The sequence below is a fragment of the Zeus faber genome (genome assembly GCF_960531495.2).
Source record: "Zeus faber genome assembly, chromosome: 6".
Lineage (NCBI taxonomy): Eukaryota > Metazoa > Chordata > Actinopteri > Zeiformes > Zeidae > Zeus > Zeus faber.
The window spans coordinates 33,033,460-33,057,677 of NC_137201.1; the positions used below are offsets into that span (position 1 = coordinate 33,033,460).

A 24,218-nucleotide genomic window follows, 5' to 3' on the forward strand; every position below is an offset into this window, starting at 1 on the left:
AGTGTAAAGGTCTCACTGCTGCACTCTGAAAGGTTATGATTGACAAGTGAGGTGTCTGGAAGGTTTGAGGTGAATAGGCAACTGAGCTCCCAAATATGAGATATAGTGCGGTAATAATATTAACATATGTTACTTACAAAGTTACACAGAGAAAGTCAACTTTAGAGTGTGTTCATTGGAGGCCCAGCGAGGAGAGAAGTGAAAATGTTAGATTTATGGCAAGACAGGGGCTGAGCTGACACCTATGGGTTGGAACCAGATGTGGTATGTTATCTCTGTACAGCTATTAAAAGCGAGTGCCGATCGTCGCTTGGCACATAATACTTCTGGCTTTGTTCTCTCCTGGACGTCCTAGGCAAGTCTGGTTTGATGCTGATCTGTGTAATAAAACTATTATTTTAATCAAGTCAGCGTCAGCGTTCACTCCTTCATCAACACATCAAAATCACCCAGAAACTACAAAGGTTTAGGCCCAAATATTACAACCAGCTCCAGGGATAGTGGCACGGTGGTGCAGTGCATTCCACTGCTGCCTCACAGCAAGAAGGTCCTGGGTTTGATTCCCGCCTGGGGCGCTGTTGGCACCGTGCTCTGGTGGGTTATCTCCCAAACAGGAGCCTTTCTGTGTGGAGTTTGCATGTTCTCCCCGTGCTCACATGGGGTTTCCTCCACCTCACGTCAGTAAGGACCCCCACCAAAAACATGCACCCATCATGGTCTGACCAGCGATGGACACTAATCACCTGGTCCCCGGGCGCGTCCACTTATGCTGCCCACTGCTCCTGGCTGTGGCCCCGGAGGAAGGACAACCCAGGATGGGTCAAAAGCAGAGAATCCATTTCACCGGCCACCATCAAAGCGTGTGTGTGTGTGTGTGTGTGCAAGCATGTGTTGTAGTGTGGTGTGTTGCGTGATATATAAAAGTCTCTTTCTCTTTCATAAAGAATCAAAAAAACAATTTAAAAAAATGTGAATACCTTTAGAAATAGTTCCAGAGAGAGAGAAGCTCGCACCCGGGCACTGAGCCCAAGATGCGGCGAGTCCGGCCTCCAACGCATCCGCAGTCAGGAAGCACGACGGAGCTTCCCCCCGGATAAGTTTGCATCGTAGTCGACCTCGCAATGATTCAGTGGAATGTGTGTTACACATCAAAATGTTCAGTTCTCACGTCGTCTGCCACCTGGCAACGACGTACGCAGCGTACTGTTCCCGTCTTCAGACTGGAAGTGCAGCAACGTCCATGTTCTGCTTCACAGCCGGCGCCATGACAGTCCCTCAGCCGCGCGCATTCGTCCAAAATCGACGACGCCGGCATTGCCTTCTCACCTGAAGTTGGACTTTACAACAACGGGCACTTTTTTTGCATTTGTTAATGCTACCAAACAACCCAAAGTATCGATGTGGGGGTCTCCACCCACATGTGTCCCCGACACTCACGGTGCGTCTTTTGTTTCGTTCAATGAGGAAATTAAGTAAAATTACAATCCATCTAACATAAAAACACAATTTTTATCAGTTCTATTTGGAGGAATGGGGCACAAGGACACGATCACTCCCTCTTGTAAAGGAAAAAAAACACCAGTTATTTCTGTAGTTTCTTGATGAATTTGATGTGTTGATGAAGAAGGAGTGACCGCTGACGCTGACCTGAGTAAAATAATTGGTTTATTACAAAAGAACAGCATCAGAGCAGACTTGCCTAGGACGTCCGGGAGAGAACCGAGCCGGATGGATTCTCTGTCGAATGAAACTCGGGGGAGTCTTTAATGCTGGCCCAAAGACAACGTTGACCATTTGGTTCCCCTACATAGGTCACAGGTCACATTTCACCTCCCTTATCACCAGGACCCTTGGTGATGTGCTCTCTCTCTGGGGACCCCTGGCACCGTCTCTTAGTAATTATCTTATACGATGGGGCTGTCTTTGGACGCCACACATTCCAAGACACCTAATTTCACAAAACCAGCCCAAATTTTATGTACCCGCCCAATGCTCTTTTTTTCCAGCCCGATGTGATCAAAAGCCGCCACGAAAAACCACCCAATCTGGCAACACTGATGGCGGATTGCAAAGAATGATGAGCCTCGATTTCAGGCTCCTTGTCCTTCTCCAAACCACTGCACTGGGCCACTATTTCTAACCCAATGTTGGGTCCAACCAACCCCACCCAGAACCCAGCAGCACGAACCCAGCATTTGGGTGTTCGGCATTTTTTTTGTATATTAATGATTCCCTGGCAGCGGGGATCGGTCGCCCTTCATCGTCCCCAGCTGGAGATGGGTTTTTCTTTGTGGGGAGGAAGAACAAGTGCCTACACCCTTGCATCGACTACAGAGGACTCAATGACATCACCGTGGAGAATGGGTACCCTCTCCCACTGACATCAGGTGGAAGACGGCCTTTGATACTCCTGGCGGACACTATCAGTACTGAGTCGTGCCTTTTGGTCTGACCAATGCCCCCACATTTTTCCAGAGGTTGGTCAATGAGGTTTTGTTTTTGAATATTTGGATGACATACTCACTTTTTCCCAAGTCCGAACAGGAACATGTGTTGCACGTACGTGCACGTGAGTCCTCCAGATGCATCTGGAGAATCAAATCTTCGTTTAGGCCGACAAATGCGAGTTTGACACCTCGTGTCCTTCCTGGGATTTGTCATCCAGGGCAGTAACAACCGGACGGACCCGGCCCAGACCAGGGCGGTCATGGACTGGTCTACTCCCCCCACTCGCAAGGAGCCTTCTGGGCTTCTCTGCAGATGATTCATCCAGAGTTTCAGTTCGGCGGCAGCTCCCCTCACCACTCTCACCTCCCAGAATCTCCCATTCCGGTGGTCCTCCGTGGCTGCGGCTATGAGTTAAAATCCCGCTTCACCTCTCTCCACTCTCATCTTCCCAGATCCCTCTCACCGGTCCATTGTGGAGGTGGACACTTCGGACACCCAAGTGGGGCCGGTCCTGTCTCAGCGGTCGGCTGAGGATCAGAAGGATCACCCGTGTGCCTGCTTCTCCCGAAAGCTGTCTCAGGCGGAGAGGAATTACCATATTTGGAACTGAGAACTGTTGGCGGTGAAAGTTGCACTGGAGGAGCGGAGGGACTCCTCCCGCCTGGCTTGTCACCCCGGGGTGAGACGCCCCTTGGTGCTTCTGGTGGCCCTCCATGGAGGAGGATACCAAGGGATACTTCTCTGCCTGCCAGATCTGCGGCCAGCATAAGAGCACTCACCGAGCTCCCTCCGGCTTTCTTCATCCCCGACCTGTTCCTCGTCGCCTCTGGTCCCACATCTCTTTGGACTTCCTCACTGGCCTGCCATCTTCTGCCGGTAATACTGTTATCCTCACAGTTGTGGATGGATTCTCTAAGACCGCCCAGTTGATTCCATTACACATGTTACCCACTGCCAGAAAAAAACCCCAAATTATTTTTCAACATGTGTTCCTCCTGCATGGCCCTCCCAGTGTCTCTGAGCGGGGCCCACAGTTTACCTCTCGTTTTTGGTCTGGAGTTTTGCAGCCTTCGGGGGGGCCACCGGATGGTCAGGCATTAACAGATGATGGATGTTCGCACCAACCAGGAGATGGAGACGGCTGTGCGCTGTCTCACCTCTCGCAACCCTGCATCCTGTTCCAAACAACTTCCCTGGATAGAATACGCCCACAACCCCCTGCCCAGAGTCCAGCGTCCCCTCAGTCCAGGGGTTCACCTGGCGGTGTCGGCGCACGTGGATGCAGGGTATGATGCTGGCTCCGCCCTCCTACGCATCACTCATCGGTCCAATAACTGACACCGCATTCCTGTACCCCGCTGCACCGCTGGGCAGCTCGGTACCTGGTGGACCGGGAGGACTACGGCCGCAGCATCCTGGATCCGTCCCGCATTACTGGCTTCCTTTTGGCCCCCCCTGACCAGCCTGGTGGAAAGTCAGAAGCCCTCCCGAGAGAGAGAGAGGGAGAGAGAGGGAGAGAGAGAGGGAGGGTTAGGGAGAGAGGGAGGGAGGAAGGGAGAGAGAGTGGGAGAGAGAGGGAGGGAGGGAGGGAGGGAGAGAGAGAGAGGGAGAGAGGGCGAGAGAGAGACAGCGCAGCGACCGGAGAGGGAGAGAGATTTCGGGATGGAGAGCAGGAGAGAGAGAGAGCGAGGCCGTCACAAACTCTTTGTTTATTTCATCTGGGTTTTTGTTGCCATGTCATGTGATATAAAAATAATAATGACTGATATTGTTTTATAATCAAATGATGCTTGAATGCTCAGGGGAATACTTTTCTTGTTTAAGGCCTGTGTTCAAGTGGGTGAAAGACTGTATGACTCCCGGCTCCTCTCTGTCTGAAGAATTCACATTCCTGCCCACAATGGTAGAACTGTTTTTGACGTTATCTGTGTTTTACGGCTCGTAAAAGGATCCTTTGTGTAAACACGCAGTGTATGCTTCCGGAACAGATAGTGTTTTATTGTTTCTCTCTGTAAAAGCAGTTGTCAGCTGATACTGAGGACAACAAGCGAATCATAAGGCGTGTCTCATAGCACGCCCAACCTCCTCTTGGTATAAAAGCTGGCTTCTTCAAATGTGCCACAGAGCGTGCAGCCATTCACTGGTTTTAACAGGTATCTGTATCGCCCTGCCTGCTTTCCGGACCTTGGCGTCCCTGCCCGACCCCTGTTGGATTTGTTTGCCTGAGTGACCGATCTCCCGCTTTTGACTTCTCCCTCTCTCTGAACTCTCCTTGGTCGGTCTCTTTGTCGTGCTTTATGGTTCAAACCTGTCAGCACCAGTGAACACTACACAACATAAGAATTTACATGTGTGTGTGTGGGGATAACCTAAAATAGAAAAATGCCAACATTGCTGTTTAAAAGATTATTTAAGATGCGGAGTGTAGAATTTAGTGGCATCTAGTGGTGAGGTTGCAGATCACAACCAATTTAATGCCCCGCCCCATGGCGGTGCAACATGAGATTCAAGGGGTTTATTGGTCACATACATAAACATACTTTCATACATATATGCAGTGAAATGTCAATGCAACGCACCCGGTGATAACACACAGTATGTCCTAGACTGAGGTAGCTACCTAAGAATTTCTACTTGACCAACTAACTGATTCCTAAAATGTATTGCAGTAAGTCGAATACTATAGAATAAAATAAAATAAGAACTCAAGGGTAATGCAGGGTGGCGGTACAGAATAGATAAATTATATATCCCATATATGGGATAGACTATTTATGTATATACAGATATGTGCATTAAAGTGGCATGTGAATAAAGTGAGGTTGTGTCTGTGAGGTATACAGCACAGTATACAACAGTACGCAGCAATACGGCATCACCGAACAACCCAGAACAGTGACACAGTATGCGGTACAGTATTCTACATACAGTCCAGTGAGGTAGTGGAGCCTATGTGTGCGTCTCAGTGAGGACCCCTGGTGAGGTCAGCATTGACAGTTCTTATGGCGTGCGGGAAAAAACTCTGTCTCAGTCTCTCTGTTCTCGCTGTGTGGCTGCGGAGGTGCTTACCCGACCACAGCAGCTGGAACAGTCCCTTGTTGGGGTGGTGAAGATCCTTCATGATCTTACGGGCTCTGCTACTACACCCCCTTGTGCATAAGTCCTGCAGGGAGGGGAGTGTAGTTTCAGTGGTACGTTTGGCTGAACGCAGCACCCTCTGCAGGGCCGAGAGCAGTACAGTTCCCAAACCAGGCAGTGATGTTGCCTGTCAGGATGCTCTCCACTGCTACAGAGTAGAAGGACTTGAGGATCCTCACCGAGACCCGGAATTTCCTCAGCTGCCTGAGGTGGTAAAGACGCTGCCTCGCCTTTCTCACCAGAGTGTCTGGCGGCCTCCGTGAAGCGTACCCGCGTGTAGATAAAAATGTAGATAAAAATGGCTCATTCTAAGGATTCCCTGGAAAAATAGGTGCACCCGAAAGACTGTGACTGGTTCCCTGCACCGAGAGGGGCGGGGCAGGTACCAAAAACAGAAAACATCTTGGGTATATAAATAGGTTAGTGCAGTTAGTCATTCGGGCTCTGGAGCCCACTCACTGTTTATTGCTGTCCTTGATTTGCAGATACACATTAAACCCTTTGGCATCAGACTCTACTGGTTCCTGCGTTTATCTTCCAAGTTTTTTGAGACCAGAACCGATTGAAGTGTTGGCCAGAGATCCAGACTTTTTAGTGGCCCAGGTCTGGACCCTCTTGGTCACTACAGTACCTTTAAAAAAAATAAAATAATAAATTACGTATATAAATATATCATTTTTTTTAAAATACAAATAAGGATTGGGACAAAAATACATACGGATGTGGCAACTTTTTTTATTAACAGTTTTTCCCACACATTTTCACGATTGAAAAATGTAAATAATGATAAACATGATATATTTTTTTATTAATTAATTGGAGGAATTGGAGGCGGTCTGATTATTTTTCAAAAATGTTTTCTATACATTTTTAGTATTTTTTTTTTCCACAAATATAAACTCACCCTCATTTGATGACGTGAATGTTATTGTTGCATTGAGATCCGCACTTTTTGTCATCAAGGTTTAAGATATTTGTAGTGTTTGTTCGGCCCAGTTGTGGACACACAATCATGACAGTTTGTCAGGCAGAGCCGAGCCCTACCCCATAAACCAGTCTGGGAGCAAAACGTAAGTCATAAATTAAAATATTATACAAACTAATGTTTTGGTTGCTCTCCACTGATTGGGTACACCTGCAGGTGGCTGTTTCTCTAATTACGGATTGGCCCTTTAATCTCACAAAGCAATAATGTACAGGTCCATGTCCAAACAGGTGTATTCTGTGCACATCATTAAACAATCACCCATGCCAAAGGGATATTTGCAATATTTTGCACTTTAATATTTCTCCAAAACAGACAACTACTTTCCCCCCCACATTTTCCACTATGTAAATGATAAATGAAGCAGAAAGGAAAACTTCATGTAGAAAAGTATTAAAAGTTGATGTCTCAGTTAGATGAACGCATTTGCTTGTATGAGCTAAGATGTTAAGTCGAAACGCTTGAGAACCACGACCAGACACGAGAGCGGGAGAGAGTGCCTTGCTCATGGTCACAGCTGAAGCTGGTGTTCTGTACCTGTGAGACGGTGCAGAAAAAAATTGTCCCAGTTCATCATTATCCATTTTGTTTGTTTTTTTATGAACAAGACCCAGTTATAAAATAAACTGAAAAATTACATCACACAACCACGCGTTGCCCTTAGACAGTCTGAGTCAAATTGGTGCAAAAAGCTTGACATGGGCAGGTTGACAAACAAAAAAAACAAAAAACAAACCACACAAGTTAGTTGAATCATTATTTCCCCTCATTCTGGAAGACGGGCGCAGCGCTCTGCCAGTCTGTAGAACACACTGCATCGGAAACAAATAAAACACACTGTGCAGAGATGCATTATATGGACATTTGGGTAACTCATGACTGAGGCCAAACCTATTCTAATGACTCACACAGTACTCCCAATAATAAGATTTCTCATGACATTTATTCAAATAAACAATACATTTTTTTTGTATTTTGCTAGGGTAAAATAATAGTTTGTTAAACACATAAGCATTTGGGAGTTCCCCAAAATCTGAAAATGGGGCAAAAGGATGTGTTTGAAAAACGTCAGACACATTGTTTTATCTTCTGACTTGCACTAGTAGCAGTATATTCATGTCCTCCCCCGGAGTCTCGTACAGACCGACGGACATAATGCGAGCATTTACAAGCGGAGAGCTTGACATCCGGAGCAACCAGCACACAGAAAGAACAACGCGACACCTGCAGGACCGGCGCCGACGCCTCACCGCCAAAGTCAGAACCTTCGACGTATGTGCGAAAAGAAAACCGCGGCCTCAGATGCAAAAGCATAAGAGCGTTATAAAATAATTGTAGGGCCCTCCTGTGTCTGCCGGGGTTAGAGCAGAGTCCACACAGGTCCATACATTCCTTCCTCCTCATCCCATCCCCAAGGTGCAAACTGGGCTTAAAGAAGGCGACTCCAAGCCACGTCGGGAGAAAACAGACAAAGACAAAACAAAACAAAAAAGAGTGAATGTCACTCAGTTTGGCTCTTGTAAATAATTAGTACTGTATTTAATATTAAACATCTCTTAAAAAAGGAGGGGGCGGGGCTCAGCACGGAGGGACACGCCCAGTGAGTTCCACCACGGCCCGGAGTTTTACTCGACGCGTTCCTTTCGCTGTTGGCTTCTCTGAACCCGCTGTGCGCACACACGGGGCCCTGGAACCCGGCGTCCCCGTCCGGCTCCAACCGAGCGAGACGTCCGACCGGCTGGAGCTGACGGGGGTTTCGGATGGTTTTGGGGTGGGGTGGGTGGGGTGGGGGGGTGGAGAGACTCAACCTACAGCAAATATACACCTTTTTTTAATATTGGTCAACGAATAATAATTTCTTAATTTTAAAATTATGCAAACACGTGCCACTCTTGCTCTTTAAACTTCCATGCATATGGATTATTTACAAATTGAAAAAAATACAACTCACTTTGTTGCTCTTTGTTTAGTTCCCCCCCCTAACTCCCCCCACCCCCAAAAAACAAACCAAAAAAAGAAAGAAAAAGTCTTTGTCCATTTGCATCCGCCACTTAACATTCAGCGACTCAGACAGGGATCTCATGGCCGGGACAATTAAAGCTGCAGTGAAAACTGTTTCACACTAATGAAAAAAATCAAAATAAAATAAAAATGTAAAAACAAAAACACAAACAGAAGAAAGTCAAAAAAAAAAAATTCTAAATCAGAAATGAATGACGAGAGACGGAGGAGTTCAGGGGAGAGGATGTTTCTTCTTCTGCGTTCTCAGACTCCACTCCGGCGCTAACAATACTGTAATACACTTAATCTGGTTGTTGTTGTTTTTGTTGTTTTTTTTTTAATAACTACCTTTTTATTTAAATATAATTTTGCTTTTGAAGGTTTTGTTAAACACATCCCGGCCGCTCGGCGCCGTTCGGGGGCGGCGCTGCGTCCGCGCTGCGTCCGTCGAGACGCCCCAGAGTCTGTAGCGTGAGCGGGGCGTGGCTCAGTCCTCGATGTACTCCCACAGGTCTTTCTCGTAGCCCTCGTGCACGTGCTGCAGCAGCACTCTCCGTCGGCTCTCACAGTATCTGCACAGGGAGAGCGGCGTCAGTGGGAGCTCCACACGTTGACCAATTTTTCGCGAGACATCCAAATTCAATTTAACACTCTAAAAAAAAAATACCTTTCGACAAGCAAAATGCATTTTAACAAGATCCAAAGGATTCTTGGATAGATCATCCGGTGACGTATCAGAGAACTAATTTCAATAGTTTAAGAACTTGTGACAAAACAACAAATAAATATGGATAAATAAAATCAGACTAAATGTTTATGGTCAAATTAAGGCCCCACGGACTCAATCACTCGACTTGAGCTGATGTTTGAGTTGAAGCTGTTCTGGTGGCGGGGCTTCAGTGACCAACCTGTACTTATCTTGGACCTTCTGCTTGATGTCCTGCAGCGAGTCCTGGGAGATGTCTCGCTCCAAGTAGCCGGAGAGGACCTCAGTAGCGTTTTCCAGGTCGGCCTGGTTGTTCTGGGTACACATACAGGAACGTACGTTCAACAAATTAGACTTCAGCCAGGTCTCTTTTGGACTTGAAATACATCTCTCTCCTGCTCAAACTAAAATCTTACTTTTAGTTTGCAGTTGACGTATCAGACTTATTTGTTGGTCCTATTTTTGGGGGCTGGTAAATTCGAACAATATGGCGAGAAAGCAAACTTTGAATTATCACCTCGTCCCGCTGACAACTTCGGTAACTTATTGCGAGGTACTTCATTTTGTATTTAATTCCAGGTTAAAGCAATGGTGCTCCCAGCTTTTCAAATGCTATTAACAAATACACACATTACATACAATAAGAACAGGAGCCATCAGGAAACTCATCATCCATGTCAAGTGTGTGTGTGGACTAGCACAGAGGCTAAAACTCAATTTGCCAAAAACATGGTATCCAACAAAGGAGAACCTTCACTAGCCATCCTTAAAAGGTCATGTGCCTCTTAAAATTGAAACAAAGCAGTTCCAGTCACTTCCAACATGTTGTGCACCAACTGACGTCACGCGTCACATTCCATGCAAGACGCTCGACGCTTGCCTCAAAAATGATGGACTGGTTGTTCTTCTTGAGGTAGAAGGCGAAAACGTAGGTGAACATGAGGGTTGATCGACACTGGCAGAGAACGTCCACGGCCTTCTTCAGGAACTGCACCTCGATCCAGGACATGTTGTGCTGCTGCATCTCCTCCATCTTCTGCTTCACCTGAGCGTACAGCTTGTGCTCGAAGCGCAGGCTCTGCATGTGGTTCATGTAGCGGTTGCAGTAGAACAGGTAGCGCTGCAAGGCGGCCCGGGAACGCTGCAGGGGGGACACTTCAGTTACAACGTTGCCCCCTGCTGGACTGATGGAGGACTGCACAGACTGGGACCAGGACGACGCGCTCCGTTCCAGACACATTACACCACATTTGATGATTTAGTTTATGTAGTGTCTTTACTATAATTAGAAGGTCTCCATGACTAGAATATAGACACGACATCAGTAACACTAGGATCAAAACAGTCATTACTGTACATTCTTAAATGCTGCGGACCGTTTGTAAATTAAATAATGGGAGAAATTTAAACTTTAACCGTTTTGCTGGGGACCCCCTCGACCTCTTGTACGACACCTGAGGGTCCCCGGACCCCATGCTGAGAACCACGTCTACCGTATAGGAATCCAAGGTGTGAATGGATCTCTACCAGGCAGCAAGATGAAAAACAGCAGCAATTTAAGTCCTAAACATTTTCCATTTAAAACATTCCAGACTGCTCGGGTGATTCTTCAGACCATATTTGACATCTGAGTGTTAATAGCTTCACGTTAATGACATAACTGTTTTGAAATCCACCTGCTAAATGTATGTTGATATGTATGATATTCTTACTGTGTGTGAATATAATATTTTATACTATATGTTTAATAACACACAAATCAATAACATCATTTATTGTGGTTATTCTTCATCTGTAAATTGATTTAGCAGATTTTGTCGTCAAACTGAGCGAGGCCTAATTAATGAATTTCCTTGTAATGAATCGATCAATCATGTGGCCAGTGGGATCATTTTAGAACACTGTAGAAACGCATCAGCAGAAATATGCAGACTGAGAAAACCCCTCGCAATGCTTCAACTGGATTATACTACGTAGCACTTAAATATGTTTGTAAACCTCCAGAGTCTAACGCGTGGAAATGGATCCAGTTCCACAGGTCAAGGTGAATAAACACTAAAAATATCTTTTGGGGTTAAGATGTGGAAAACTATAACTATAAAAACAGATCTGAAGTCACCTCCTGTGCATCTCTGGCTGCCTTGGCATCATCTTCATTGTAGCGATTACAGTTGTACCTAAAAAGAAAAACCTCCCATTATTAAAAGAAGTGGAACTGACCAACTGACATGACTCCAGGGTCTCACACACACACACACACACACACACACACACACACACAGTCCAGTGATGAATCTCAGCACGTGCTCAGCTTCGTGACAGGATATGAAGGTGAGAACCGTGCGAGATAAACTGCTGCAGATCAGTCGGCCTCACTCACCAGGCTGAGCCGTGGGGCTCCCAGGGGCCCAGGCACACCCAACAGAACTCCGCTTTGCAGTTTTGGTTCCGACAAACCATGTGATTGCAACCGCCATCTTTTTCAATGGTCACATGGCATTTTGGACACTCCTGTCGGGGGGAGGGGGGGGCATAGTGAAAGACTAGTTCAACCACTAGTTAAAGTGAATAAATTCACTTCAACTGGTTTACTTTAGTGTCTTCTGAACATCTGAATTTTCCCTCGTGTGTTTTCCGCCAAACTGAAGTTAATCCATTTGAATGATGTGTGGTTGTTTTTACCTGCTGCACTGAGGCTCCTTTCACATAGATTTAATGTGAGAAACATGTATGAATCAAATATTAAGCCTTTCTAGCCATTGACACTAAACAGATTGACTCAGGCCTTAAATGTGCTGCTCCATGTGGATCTGTACTACTCCACCCCTTCTCCACCCGCTCTTTACTGGACCCCCACAATTCCACTCCATGCAATTATCATCATCATTAATCCTTGTGTCTGTTGGGGTTTAAATTAAGAATTAAGCTTGAGAATCTGACACCTCCAAATGCTGAATGAGTTTAACTTCTTGAAGCAGGCACATTGCTTCTTAAATCTAGAAAAACATCCAAAATCTACAACGAAGTGGCACTTTATTATTTCCACCTCCTCCCACTGGGCTGCCACCCACCTTGGTATTTGCTGCAATCCAGTTTGAGGTTTCACTGTCATCATCACATTTCTTGATCCACTTTCTCAACCACTTAAAAAAAAAAAAAAAAAAAAGACAACACAGAACAAGCTGGTGAGATATTCTGGTCGTGTGACAGCGTTCAGGTTCGTCATGCTCTCATCAGAAATGCTTTGTTGCTGCCAGGCGTCCTCCAGCAGAGTATGTGGGAGGCTCTATGTGCAGACTAAAATAAAAACGTGCTTCCTAAACAGGAACATGAACGGAGCGTCTCACGCTGTGTGATGTGTGTGTGAGTGTTATCCACACATAACAGGCTGGTATGAAGCCTGCTAACATACCTTACACTTTACAGGATCGTGCCAGTTCTCTCCACAGTTGAAGCTGCAATGACAAGAGGTTAAGGAAAAAAAAAACAAAAAAACACTTAAATCTCACAAAATCTTCAATACTACCATTTCTTCATCTTTAAATTAAAGCTTCCAATCGTGTAATATTTATCTGTTCATGAGAGCTGCTCTAAATTACAATGTGAATGACTTGTGTAGTCACTGTGTAATCTGTATTAAAATATAGCCCCGTTCTAATTACAGGGATTATGTTTGGCCTGCCAACAGGCAGCCCAGAGGAGGCTGGCTGAGCAGCGTGCCACTGGGAGGCGCTGGCATCTGTACCACAGGCTGGAAGTGGCTGGGCCTGGCTCATGAAACAACTCGGTGGCTCTCGTGAATCATATAGGATGTAGGGTCCGTTTGTTATTTCAGTAAACAATTTAGTCAGTGGTTCTGAACAAAATCAGACGCAACATGAAACTCACAAGTTCCAAAATTAAAGCAGGAATTCGACGCAATTACGACAAGCTGCGTTTGTATCCGGGCATTTTTTTATGAGCAAACCATCAAGGTGTCAGCCCTGATGCAGCAGACAGTGTATCACAGTATTGTTTTCTTACCAGAACTGACGGCCACACTTGCACCGTACAGGCTTGGCATCTGGGTACTGCACTTTGACGACATGGTGACAGTCTGGTGCAGGACACCACTTTAACAGTCGATTGCACTATGAGCAGACACAAGCAGCAGAATTACATGCTAATACTCTAATAATACACTAATAATAGATCGAAAGAACCTTTTTACACATGTAACGGAAATAAACATACTTGCACAACAGGCCAAGGGGAAAAGGAAGAAATGCAGCAGCTTACCTCTACAAAACTATTGGTAATTAAATGCTGGTACTTCAATTTCACTTTGGAATCTGTGATGAGTCGCCTAGAGGGAAAGTAAAAAAAGAATGTGCTTATTTTCCATAAAATCAGGGGTTTGCGTTGCACTCACACTGCAGTGTGTTGCTAATGTCAACATAGTACAAATGCAAGCAAACCTGCTGAATCCCAAGTAATGTGGCACACATTTTAGTGTTTCCCCTATATGCACCCAGCAGCAGCAGAACTGTGCTGATGAAATATATATAATTATTATATCCTTTTTTTGTTACGAGAGGAGAGGGCTCTGTCAATTCACACATCTATGAGTAAATCTTATAAACCAGAATCGTTGTGCTTACCTGATAACATCAGCACAACAATTATAACAACAAGCACCGGGTAGTTGTCCACAATGAAGCAAGCAATGCTGATCACGGATTCAGGATTATCATTCGCCGAAGGGCAACAGGGAAAACCTGCAACTTCACTTGAGTATCGCTGTGCGCGCCGCACTGTTGGTACGGTGCCGGCAAGTGGACAGTCAACAGAAAGCCTGTTATAACCGGAAGCTCCCAAAACAGACCCAAAAGCCGCAGGCTGAGGGGGAGTAGTGCGAGCAGGTGCTAAGCGTTAGCGTTGGTGTAAACGCACAGTAGCACATGCAGTGCTTCCAGGTGTGTAGTAGACTGGGACACCGGGTGGCTGTAACGCGTATTAACTGCCAAAAGCTTATGAAGACACAGAAGTATTTTGGATACGTGTTTATTATTAAGTGAGGCGCTGGCTAAAACTGGGAAGCACTGTACCAGGGAAAGATGAGCTCTGGTACATCACGCCAAAACATTTAAGTATGAAGGGACTGAACAAGGTGTAGATATTATAAATAAAGTATAAAGTATAAAGTGTGGGAAGAAGGAAGAATCCCAGAGAGCTAGAAGGAAGTGGTAGTTATCTCAATAAGGAAACCTGGGAAGGATCCCAGTAAGCCAACCAACTACAGGACTATTGCCTTGCCTTCAAATATCTGTACATTGATGGAACGGATGCTAGATGACAGACTAATGTATTTCTTGGAGAAAAGAGGCATGGTGGCTACCAAAGTGGATTTAGGAGATGAATGGGCACTATGGACCCAGTGTTTGGGTCCTTATTCTTGTCTTATTTTGAAGACGTCTTTTTAGTCCAAAACTCCAACTTCTTTTTAAGTGTACATCGACCTGCCACCCATGCCATGTGACGCCTCTTAGTTAACGCCACTAACGAGCTATTATTTTGCAAGTTGAAGATTATAGTGCTCTTCTGGGCTACAGGCGCTCTACAACATTGCAATGGTTTAGGATGAAGCTTTAATGGACGTCAAATAGAAGCTTTGTGACATGCCAGGACTTCTACTCTGTGAGGTAAGTACTGGAGTTAAGTTTCATTTAGGAGGATTTAAATGTATATTTACTACAACACAGACAATTAATACTATTATATTATAATAGAACCCAGAATCGGGATTGTGGTCGCCGCCCCTTGCGACCGCCTGAGTGAGCAACTCATGTCGGTTACGCACATTTTAGTATTTTTAGAGCAAATTGTGCATAATCACCGAGTGTCATATATGTATCTGGATATATGTATGACTGTATGTATGTGACAAATAACCACTTGAATCTTATTATTATTGTAATATTAATAGTTATAATAATAATTAGAGCAAGGGCCACCGCACATAGTATGCATGCGCACGAAACATTTTTTTGCATGTGCTTCACCTTCGCTACTACAACTCTGATCTAGGGGAAACACTGCATTATGACTGTTGTTTTACATCAATGTGATGGTGATTAAAGGGGAGGTGGGGCAGCTTTGTATGAAAAATACATTTCATTATAAGTTTCTTATATTCATTTGTTCATCAGAAACCAAAATAAATAATTATTATACAAAACAAAGAGCAATGGCATGATGCCTCAGGCCAATCAACATAAGATAAATCATTTATTTTCTATATCTGTATGCCTCTCTGGGTTTGTTAGGCATACATGTTTGTGTGCACAGTGCATTCTAACCTGATAACAGTGTCCACCATCTTAGTTGTGGCTGAGATCAGGATCTAGGTTAAGACTATTAGTCGACCTCTACACAAGGTCAGGAGATTCGTTTCCAGGGTTCTTTATGAAACTCAAGTCAAAACGTACTTCCAAACAATAAAACAAATGCACAGGTACGAACTATGATGTATTTTAAAGCAGAAGCAGAAGTTTGGAATCTATATTTTGCTTTAGAAGGGATAATGCATAAAGAAAGCAGGTCCAACAAGACCATTTCAGGTGGATTCATACCTTCTAATCCAGAACACAAAATGATAGAAACATCAGCTGGTTTAGATGCTGTTTACATAAAAGCTGAAACTCAGGGCAATAACAAAACAAAGAAATACCAGATACTCACATGACTGTGTTGTCATCAACCAAAATGTCACAACTATGAGCAGGACAAGAAATAGTCTGGAAAGATAACACAAAAAACCCAGAATTAGCTCGACAGCACATGAAGGCCTCATATGGCCCTGCGGCATGTTGGTGTGTGCTACATACCTGGCCCATTCCTTCCTCGATGATTTTGGTGGTCAGGTAATCTCCCCAGCACTGCATGCAGAATTTGTGTCCACACTCCAGGCCGGTGAAGTACTACAAAGAGCAAAGCATTCTGTGTAAATATAGACTGGACATGGTGGCATGCATATGGGCTTCTGGTACACCAGTACATTTAAGACGATAATAGCAGGAGGCAACAGCATCAGCGGAGAACTGTTTAGTTTTTATAGAGAAACAGGGCCAACTTGATCGAGACTCTGTTTGGGCAGATTTACGATTAAAACAGTCTGTCGGCAATCGACTCCATTGATCGCGATTGACTAAACACTAGATTAAAAAAAAATAATAATAATGTATTCGGCCAGGAAAAAAACGAGCATTGAAACGGTGTAAGTGCAGTTTACTGTGTTGTGAAACTGGAGCGGGGAGAGAGAGAGGGGGCAGAGGCTCTCCCCCTCTCTGCTCAGAGCTGACAAGTAACCACCGGTGATCGGATCTCACTCCCACGCTCCACAGGCCCATGCAGAGACGTTAAAAAGGGGCAGGTGCTCAAAAACAACAAAAAAACAAGAAACAAAAAAACGAGAAAAAGGAGGCACATGGACGCCCCAGCTCAGGTTCTAGGCTTTTTGCCACTCTGGACAAAGAGAGAGGCACAGCGGAGCGCAGATCACACCCGTGATGGTGCGCATTGGGACGCCTGTGATCTGTGCTTCCCTGTGCGTACATCACTGGTCTTTAGAATACAAGCATCAGAAATGACTGTACAAACCCTGTTCCTACGACCAGGTCATTAAGCCAATTTTAAAGCTTTAACAGATATTTCAAGCATACTGTTCTGGTAGTGGGTTTGTGTCATCTTTAGATATTGTTTTAATGTCACCTTTGCATCATAACATTTTTAGTATATTTTTAAATGTTTATACAGTAGCATACTGTATCCTGTTAAAAAGAGAATAGAGGAATTTTAAAGCCAAATTATGTAGTCTTGGAGACGCTAGTTTAGTGAATACTGACTGACTGCGGGAACGAGACTGAGAAAGTGAGAGGAGATGCTTGACTTGGGAGTCGCCGCGCTGCCGTTTTCCACGACCAAAGTTCTCGTACAGCGTAGAACACCGAGTGGTCGGCGAGATGGTCTTTCAACAGGTAGCTCATTAAGTGAGGAGTGTCTGTATTACCACAAAAGGTGCGCCAAATTCAACAAAGATTTATGGAAGGTAGTCCTCCTTTTGAGAAAGCAACGTAACGAGGAATCGAACATTATCAATACCTGATGCACAACGCCAGACAAGTTAATGAAGCGCGACCGGAGTCACAAAACTTTTTGTTGTTAAGAAAAGAGCCAATGACAAACCAACGTGGGATTAATGAAACATGTGGACTCCCTTGACATCACATGCCCCGTGGCACACTCAGCCAACAAAAGCGATATGATATTTCTGTCAGACACTTGTTTATCTATGTGAATAAGCTTTGGTATATATAATGGTCATAATCAGCAGCTGATCGGGTCTAGAATAGTACTGAAACATCGTGTTAATGAGGTTTGGCTCTACTCATTTTGCATTAATACTAAGACATTCGAAATAGAAGCCATATCAGCGTGATTCCTTCCTGAATGTTTCCAATCACACATAAATGTTTAATGGGAGCAAATATAAATATACATATAAAAATATATATATATATATGAAAGCCACTGTTTGAAGAAATGCTCAAATTAAATTATAAGATCATCTACATCATTCACACATTTTGTGACTCAAGCTCAGATCTTATCTCTTCTCACCTCTGCTACGTCATATTTCAAGTTCAAGTTTGTTTCTTCATATGTTTTCCCATTTCACAGCTTTCTGTTTCTGTACAGCTCAGCTTCTTTCCAGACTACAGAAACTTCACGGTCATTTTGTTGGGGACCCAGAATCCTCTAGCGACTGCGATATGCAGACGGTATAACTTCAGCAGGACGCCTTCCCATCATGACCTGCCCCGAGCCCGTTTAAGTGAATTACAATAACAGACATTTGGTGCCGGGGAACTCACAGAGTTGTGGTAGTTTAGATAGCAGATCTGGCACGGCATGTCCTGCGCAGATGATCTGGTGTTGATGGGAGGACGGGTCCGAGATTTCTTACTGGGGTTGATGACATGACACTCGGAAAAGAGTTTGTCCAGGTTTCCGTCAAAATACCTAGAGGATTCAAGAAAGATATCAATAGTAGAGTTTAAAATCCATAACGTGAAAAATCAAGAAAATATTTTATTTTCCCCAAACAAATAGTGAATGAGGAATTTAAGGCAGATACATACCTTTCCATGAGTTTCTCTTTATCCCAGTTGAAGTGACTGAGCAGGATGCGTGTGATGGTCGCAGGGTTCTAAGAGGAAGAGGAGAAGTTTTGATACGTGAACAACTGATCACACAGCAGCAGTGGGTCTTCTTCTGTGCTTGAGTCACGTTTAGCTTGCTGGATAACCAAATTAGCACAGCCACACAACTTGTCTTCTCATAGCAACAGGAATGGTGTGTGGCTGGAGGAGTGGAGCTATAAATCCACTCCTTCAACAAAATAAAAGCACCCTGCAGTGACCTACTTTGACTTTCAAAAGGCCAGTCTCACAGACATTTAGTTGTTAGTTAAAACGTACCGAGGTTAAATTAATTTTGACTGATCTAAAAAAAAAAAAATATATATATATATATATATAATGTGGTAGACTTGCTTGCCAAAAATAGGGTTATTAACACTCGGACAAGAAAAGGAGTTAAACTCAAACTGTACAACGGTCCCGTTGAACAGATTAAAGCTGTAAGTCAGTGACAGTATTAGATGGATACCATGCGAGACCAAGCCGAGGCCTCCTGGGGGAGCAAAGTGCTTGCTTTGCATAAATGGTTTATGGAAATGATGTCAATAAAAAAAAAGTAAAAAATAAACTGCATTACTCAAGAAACAATCATCCATTATTGCAATAGACGATGAAGGAACAATGTCATGTTGCCATGGAGACTGCTAATTCAGATACAAACATTCAGATGGTGGCCATTTTGAATGATATGTTAGCGTAGCATTTACATCTTGCTTATTACCGGATGCTTAGACTGCATTTGACTTTCATCTCACCGTCAAAAGCACATTCTTGATTCATTGTCTCTGCGTACAATCTTGGAACATATCTGGTGACTTTTTCTTGTACATTTAAATGCAATTAAGATCGGAAATTACACAGTTGTACTTGGAATCTTGCGTTCGAGTTTGACGATAAAATAAAAATCAAGCCAAGGCAACATGAGGTGTTTTCAGGACTAAATTAAAAAACGGTCAAAATGGCTGACCAACATCATCACCACACTATCACGAGCTGAGCAAAACGACGATTACATTTACTCGAATAACTCCAACAAGAGGAAACTTTACAATTTTTCAATGCCATACTCTAACCACCGGCAGATACTAAAAAAAACAAGCTCCGCCAAAGTTCGATCTCAGCTATTTGACGGACTCACTGAATATATGTATGAAAGTATGTATATGTATGTGACGAATAAACCTCTTGAATCTTGACTTAATGGTCAACCATGTTCTAATTTGAATAATTCAGATTCAAAAAGCAGAACATGGGTTTTCTTTATAAATATATATGAATTAAAATGAAAATGGATGTGTTTTTAGCTGTCACGTTTTGAAACATAAAATTACTTTGCAATTTGGATTTGATGACCAAATCTTATGGTTTTGGATGCTTTGTCTGGGTGAGCCTTCCAAATAAAATTGTTAACTGCCACAAGTTCATTAGTGTAACGCTGACACACATACAGGGTACCTGCTGAACAGGGAAATAAAAGTAGATGACAGGTCATCCAGCAGTGCAACATTTAGAAAATCTAGATATTCATTGGAGATCTGTCAATTGCGTTCATCACAACATATATTTTTCGAGCCTTTGTTTTTAATTTTCACTCAAGCTCCCTATTCTGCACCCACAAGACCTAATTTCACTCTGAAATACTATGTAGTTTCCATTGATAATGATTCCATGATTGGTTGACAACGATTGTTCAGGGTTTAAACGTATGTTAATTTGAGACTTTCTAGAGACTACACTCCCAAACTAGCTTGACGCTCTTTACTTGGTAAATAATCAATTAACTGGACTGTTTCAACCTTGAGTGGGTGGCACAGGAAACAACATATTAATGGAACTTTGTAATTTACAGTTTTATGTTACAGGAGCACATTCATTCTTTGGTGCGCATTCAACGCACTGAAGAAAGCTCCTGCCTAAAACATTAGTTTTTTTCTCTTCTGTGCCGAATACAATATAAAACAAGAAATGTCATAATTATTTACGACATTTCTTTCTATGTTCATTTATAGGTTTGTTTATTTTATAATTTATTTGGTACCATTAATTCTGAGCACTGTAAAATTTATTTTCAATGAGTCATGTCAATCAGGAAAATCACTTGTGTATACAATCTGAGGTTTCAAATGAGCCATGTGTAGGATTAGTGGTATTAGGCAAAATTCTCTTATACTTCTCTGAAACAAATACCCCATTTGAATTGACCATATTAGCTTGAATAAGTAGGCCTATTTTTTTTGACTCATGGCCAATTTCTGTAGACTAGAGAGAGGTGAAATACCTGACAAGCAATTTCTGTGCCGTCAACTGAAAAGGGGTGTAGACTGACCACAAAAAACTCAACAGGGTCTTTAACTTCACTTTTCCTTATTCTATAGAAAAAAAACGGTCTATGATATACACTCACTGAGCACTTTATTAGAAAAACTATAGGGCGGGACCTCCCTTTGCTCTCAAAACAGCCCCAGTTCTTCTTGGCATGGATTCCACAAGAAGGATTCCTTTGAGATTCTGCTCCATGTTTTTGACATGATTGCATCACGCAATTCAGGCAGATTTGTCAGCTGCACACTCATGCTGCAAATCTCCAGTTCTATCACCCCAACAGTGTTCTATTAGATTCAGATCCGGTGACTGGGAAGGTCACCGAAGAACATTGAACTCATTGTCATGTTCATGATACCAGTTTGAGACGACTGTAGCTTTGTGACACGGTGCACCATCATGCTGGAAGGAGTCGTTAGAAGATGGTCAGTTGTTGTCATGAAGGGATGCGCGTGCTCAGCAACAAAACTCAAATAGGCTGTGGCATTCAAACCATGATTGATCTGTATTAACCCAAAGTGTGCCGAGAAAACATTCCCCACATCATGACCACCACCACCACCAGCCTGGAATGGAGACACAAGGCAGGTTGGGTCCAGGGATTCATGCTGTTGCCGCCAAATTCTGACCCTACGTCAGTGTGACTCATCAGAAATGGAGATTCATCAGACCAGGCCACGTTTTTCCAGTCTTCAACCATCCAGTTTTGGTGAGCCTGTGCCCACTGCAGCCTCAGCCTCCTGTTCTTGGCTGACAGAAGTGGAACCTGACGTGGTTCTGCCGTTATAGTCCATCCGCCTCAAGGTTCCACATGATGTGCATTCTGGGATGTGGTTCTGTTTAACACATTGTACAGAGCGGTTGTCTGAGTGACCGCAGCCTGTCAGCTCCAACCAGTGTGACCGCTCACCGGCGACCGCTCTCATCAACAGTTGCACCATTCTGAGCCAACTCTAGAGACCGTGGTGTGTGTGAAAATACCAGAAGATCATCAGTAAAAGAAATACCCAACCCAGACGTGAACATTGACTGAAGCTGTTGACGGTACAGTGTCTGCATGATGTCATGCACTGCTGCCACATCATTGGATAATTAAGTAATTGCCTGAATACGCAGGTGTACAGGTGTTCCTGATGATCTCTCCGAAACCGAAAATGGTTGCCAAAAACAACACAGACCCAAATCCTACTACTGCCCATGCAACTTGAGTTTCATTTCAAAACTAGGACATGTCACCTCCCGATTCCTTCTTTTACCAGGACCCAAGACAGAGTCACTAACGCAAGTAAATCCAAATAAATCATCAATTAGAAATACTAAAAATGTTGTAAGAGCACACATAAACTAATGTTTTGTCTCATTACCTGACTCAGCCTGCAGCTCTTTGATTTACCTGAATTTCCCCATGGGGATTAATAAAGTTTTATCTTATGCTTTCCAGAAGCATTTTACTTGGTGTCCCACGTTGTCAATGCAGATACATATGTGCAATTTAACCGAAATATCCGCTGTTTGAGTGTGTTTCCAAACTTGCCATCCCTGCATGATGTTACCCACCAGTGACCCAACTTGGGAAGGTCTCTGGAGGAGCCGCTGCCTTTTCAAACACTACTTCCTAGCGTGACAAACTCAGCTTCTGGGTGTTGTTCGGTGAATAACACAGTGTATTGGTTGCTGTGTTGGACAGTTATGGTCCCGTTGTATTCCAAAAACCTGGACAAGTGCTAGGCCTGGGAGCTATTTATAGTAGGCCCACGTACCACTCCTTCCTAGTGAGTGCATGCTAGCATCTGATTCATATGGTTTATTCAATCAATACCCATCTGACGTATTCGATCAGATATATGTTACAACCGATCAATCCATCTGATCCGATAGATGAGTTACATTCCGTTATAGCCATGTGTGGAGGTGTTGCTGGGTCTGTCTGAATGAAGAGGCCGGGGCAGATTGTTAGATAATGTTCAGATAGCCTCCAGTGTTCCCGACGAGGCCTAAACGGGGTCAGATCCAGAGCGGTTCACATAACACCGCGGGCTGCCCAGGAGCGAGACGCGACAAGGCGGGTTAAGAACCGGGGGAAGGTTTCAAGCACGTTCACCGAACCAGTCGTAACAAGGTGGTGGTTCGGGTCGAAAAGAGAGGGGGGGCACCTGGAAGTAGCCCCCCGCTAGCGTTAGCCACCTAGCTCGATGACTGAGCCTCTCCGATGTTAACATCCCATCAGCGGCAAGAAAGCGACATTATCCACTAAATCATACGGTGGTTCATGGGCAACCGGACCGCACAACTAAACGCTGTTTGTCTCGGTTGCCTGACCCACTGGGCTGTTTGCTCGCTGGCTAATCGCCGTTATCTTATCTTAGCTTCCTTTAGCTTAGTTAACATTTCAAGTTGCTCTTTTTTTCCGTGGGGTATCGACTACTTCCTGGTACATGCGATTCGGTTAAATGTATCAAACTTAAAATGGTGGTTACTCGGCACGTTCTTTTCACGATTGATTGTTGTTCTTAAAACACAGAAAATATAATCAAATTGATCGGCTCGATGAATGAAAAAGTGTCGTAAAGCCACAATCTATTTTGACATTTTGACACAGTCGACGTCCAGCAAGTAGACGGCACCCAACCGGATACGGCTAGCGGATTGCTAGCGCCCCGCCGCGGGGGTCCAGCACCCCGAGAACCCCCGGAACACGCACCTGGATCACCTCGTTCACCTCCCGGATGCACTCCACCATGTGCTGCAGGATCTGCTCGGCGGTCAGGACCTCGAAGCGGTAGTCCTCCTCCTCCTGGCCCGGGCCGTGGCCGCCTCCCCCGCCGCCGCCGCCGCCGGTCTCGCCGCACTCGTCCCGTTCGCTCCCCGCGACCACGGGGTCGAGCAGCTCCACCTCGCCCAGCTCCAGCGTGTCGTCCTCGGGCTCCTCGTCGCCACTGTCCTCGCTGCACTCCTCCTCCTCCTCGTCGTCGAACTCGTAGTTGTAGCCCTCGTCCGAGTCCATTCCTGGAGCGAGCCCGAGCCGACGACCGTTATCTGGGGGGAAATGTGGTGTTAACGCCGCCGCTGGAGCTCCTCGCGGTGCTTGTGCGTCTCCGTCCGGGGCCGTGGAACCGTCCGCCCGCAGCGAAAACAACAACAGAGCCGCCGCTGCGCAGCAACAAAGAGCCGCAGCGTCACCGGCTGACGAGCCCCACGTCAGACGGAGGCTGCAAAAACAGTTTAAATAAAATACACTTTTAATGTTTGGACCCTGTTCCGTGTTTATATTCAAACATATTATTCAATATTGAACGTATTTTTGTATTTTATTAATCCTTTTTTTTTTTTTTTTACTTTTGAAAGGGTTTTTGTTTTCATGTTTAAAACTATAAAACCA

At 44.5% G+C, this 24,218-nt stretch overlaps 1 protein-coding gene across 1 annotated transcript; it reads right to left on the reverse strand.

The window, feature by feature from the left end:
• Positions 1-6,846: 6,846 nt before the first annotated feature.
• On the reverse strand, positions 6,847-23,947 carry arih1 (ariadne ubiquitin-conjugating enzyme E2 binding protein homolog 1). The gene is made up of 14 exons (XM_080001781.1): positions 23,541-23,947; positions 18,458-18,525; positions 18,191-18,338; positions 16,145-16,237; positions 15,999-16,054; positions 13,557-13,623; positions 13,302-13,408; positions 12,691-12,733; positions 12,350-12,421; positions 11,659-11,789; positions 11,398-11,455; positions 10,159-10,419; positions 9,481-9,593; positions 6,847-9,144 (listed from the first exon to the last, which is right to left on the reverse strand). Exons 1-14 carry the CDS (start codon positions 23,841-23,843, stop codon positions 9,060-9,062), a joined length of 1,605 nt encoding a protein of 534 aa, XP_079857907.1. The 5' UTR covers positions 23,844-23,947; the 3' UTR covers positions 6,847-9,059.
• Between the last annotated feature and the right edge of the window lie 271 nt (positions 23,948-24,218).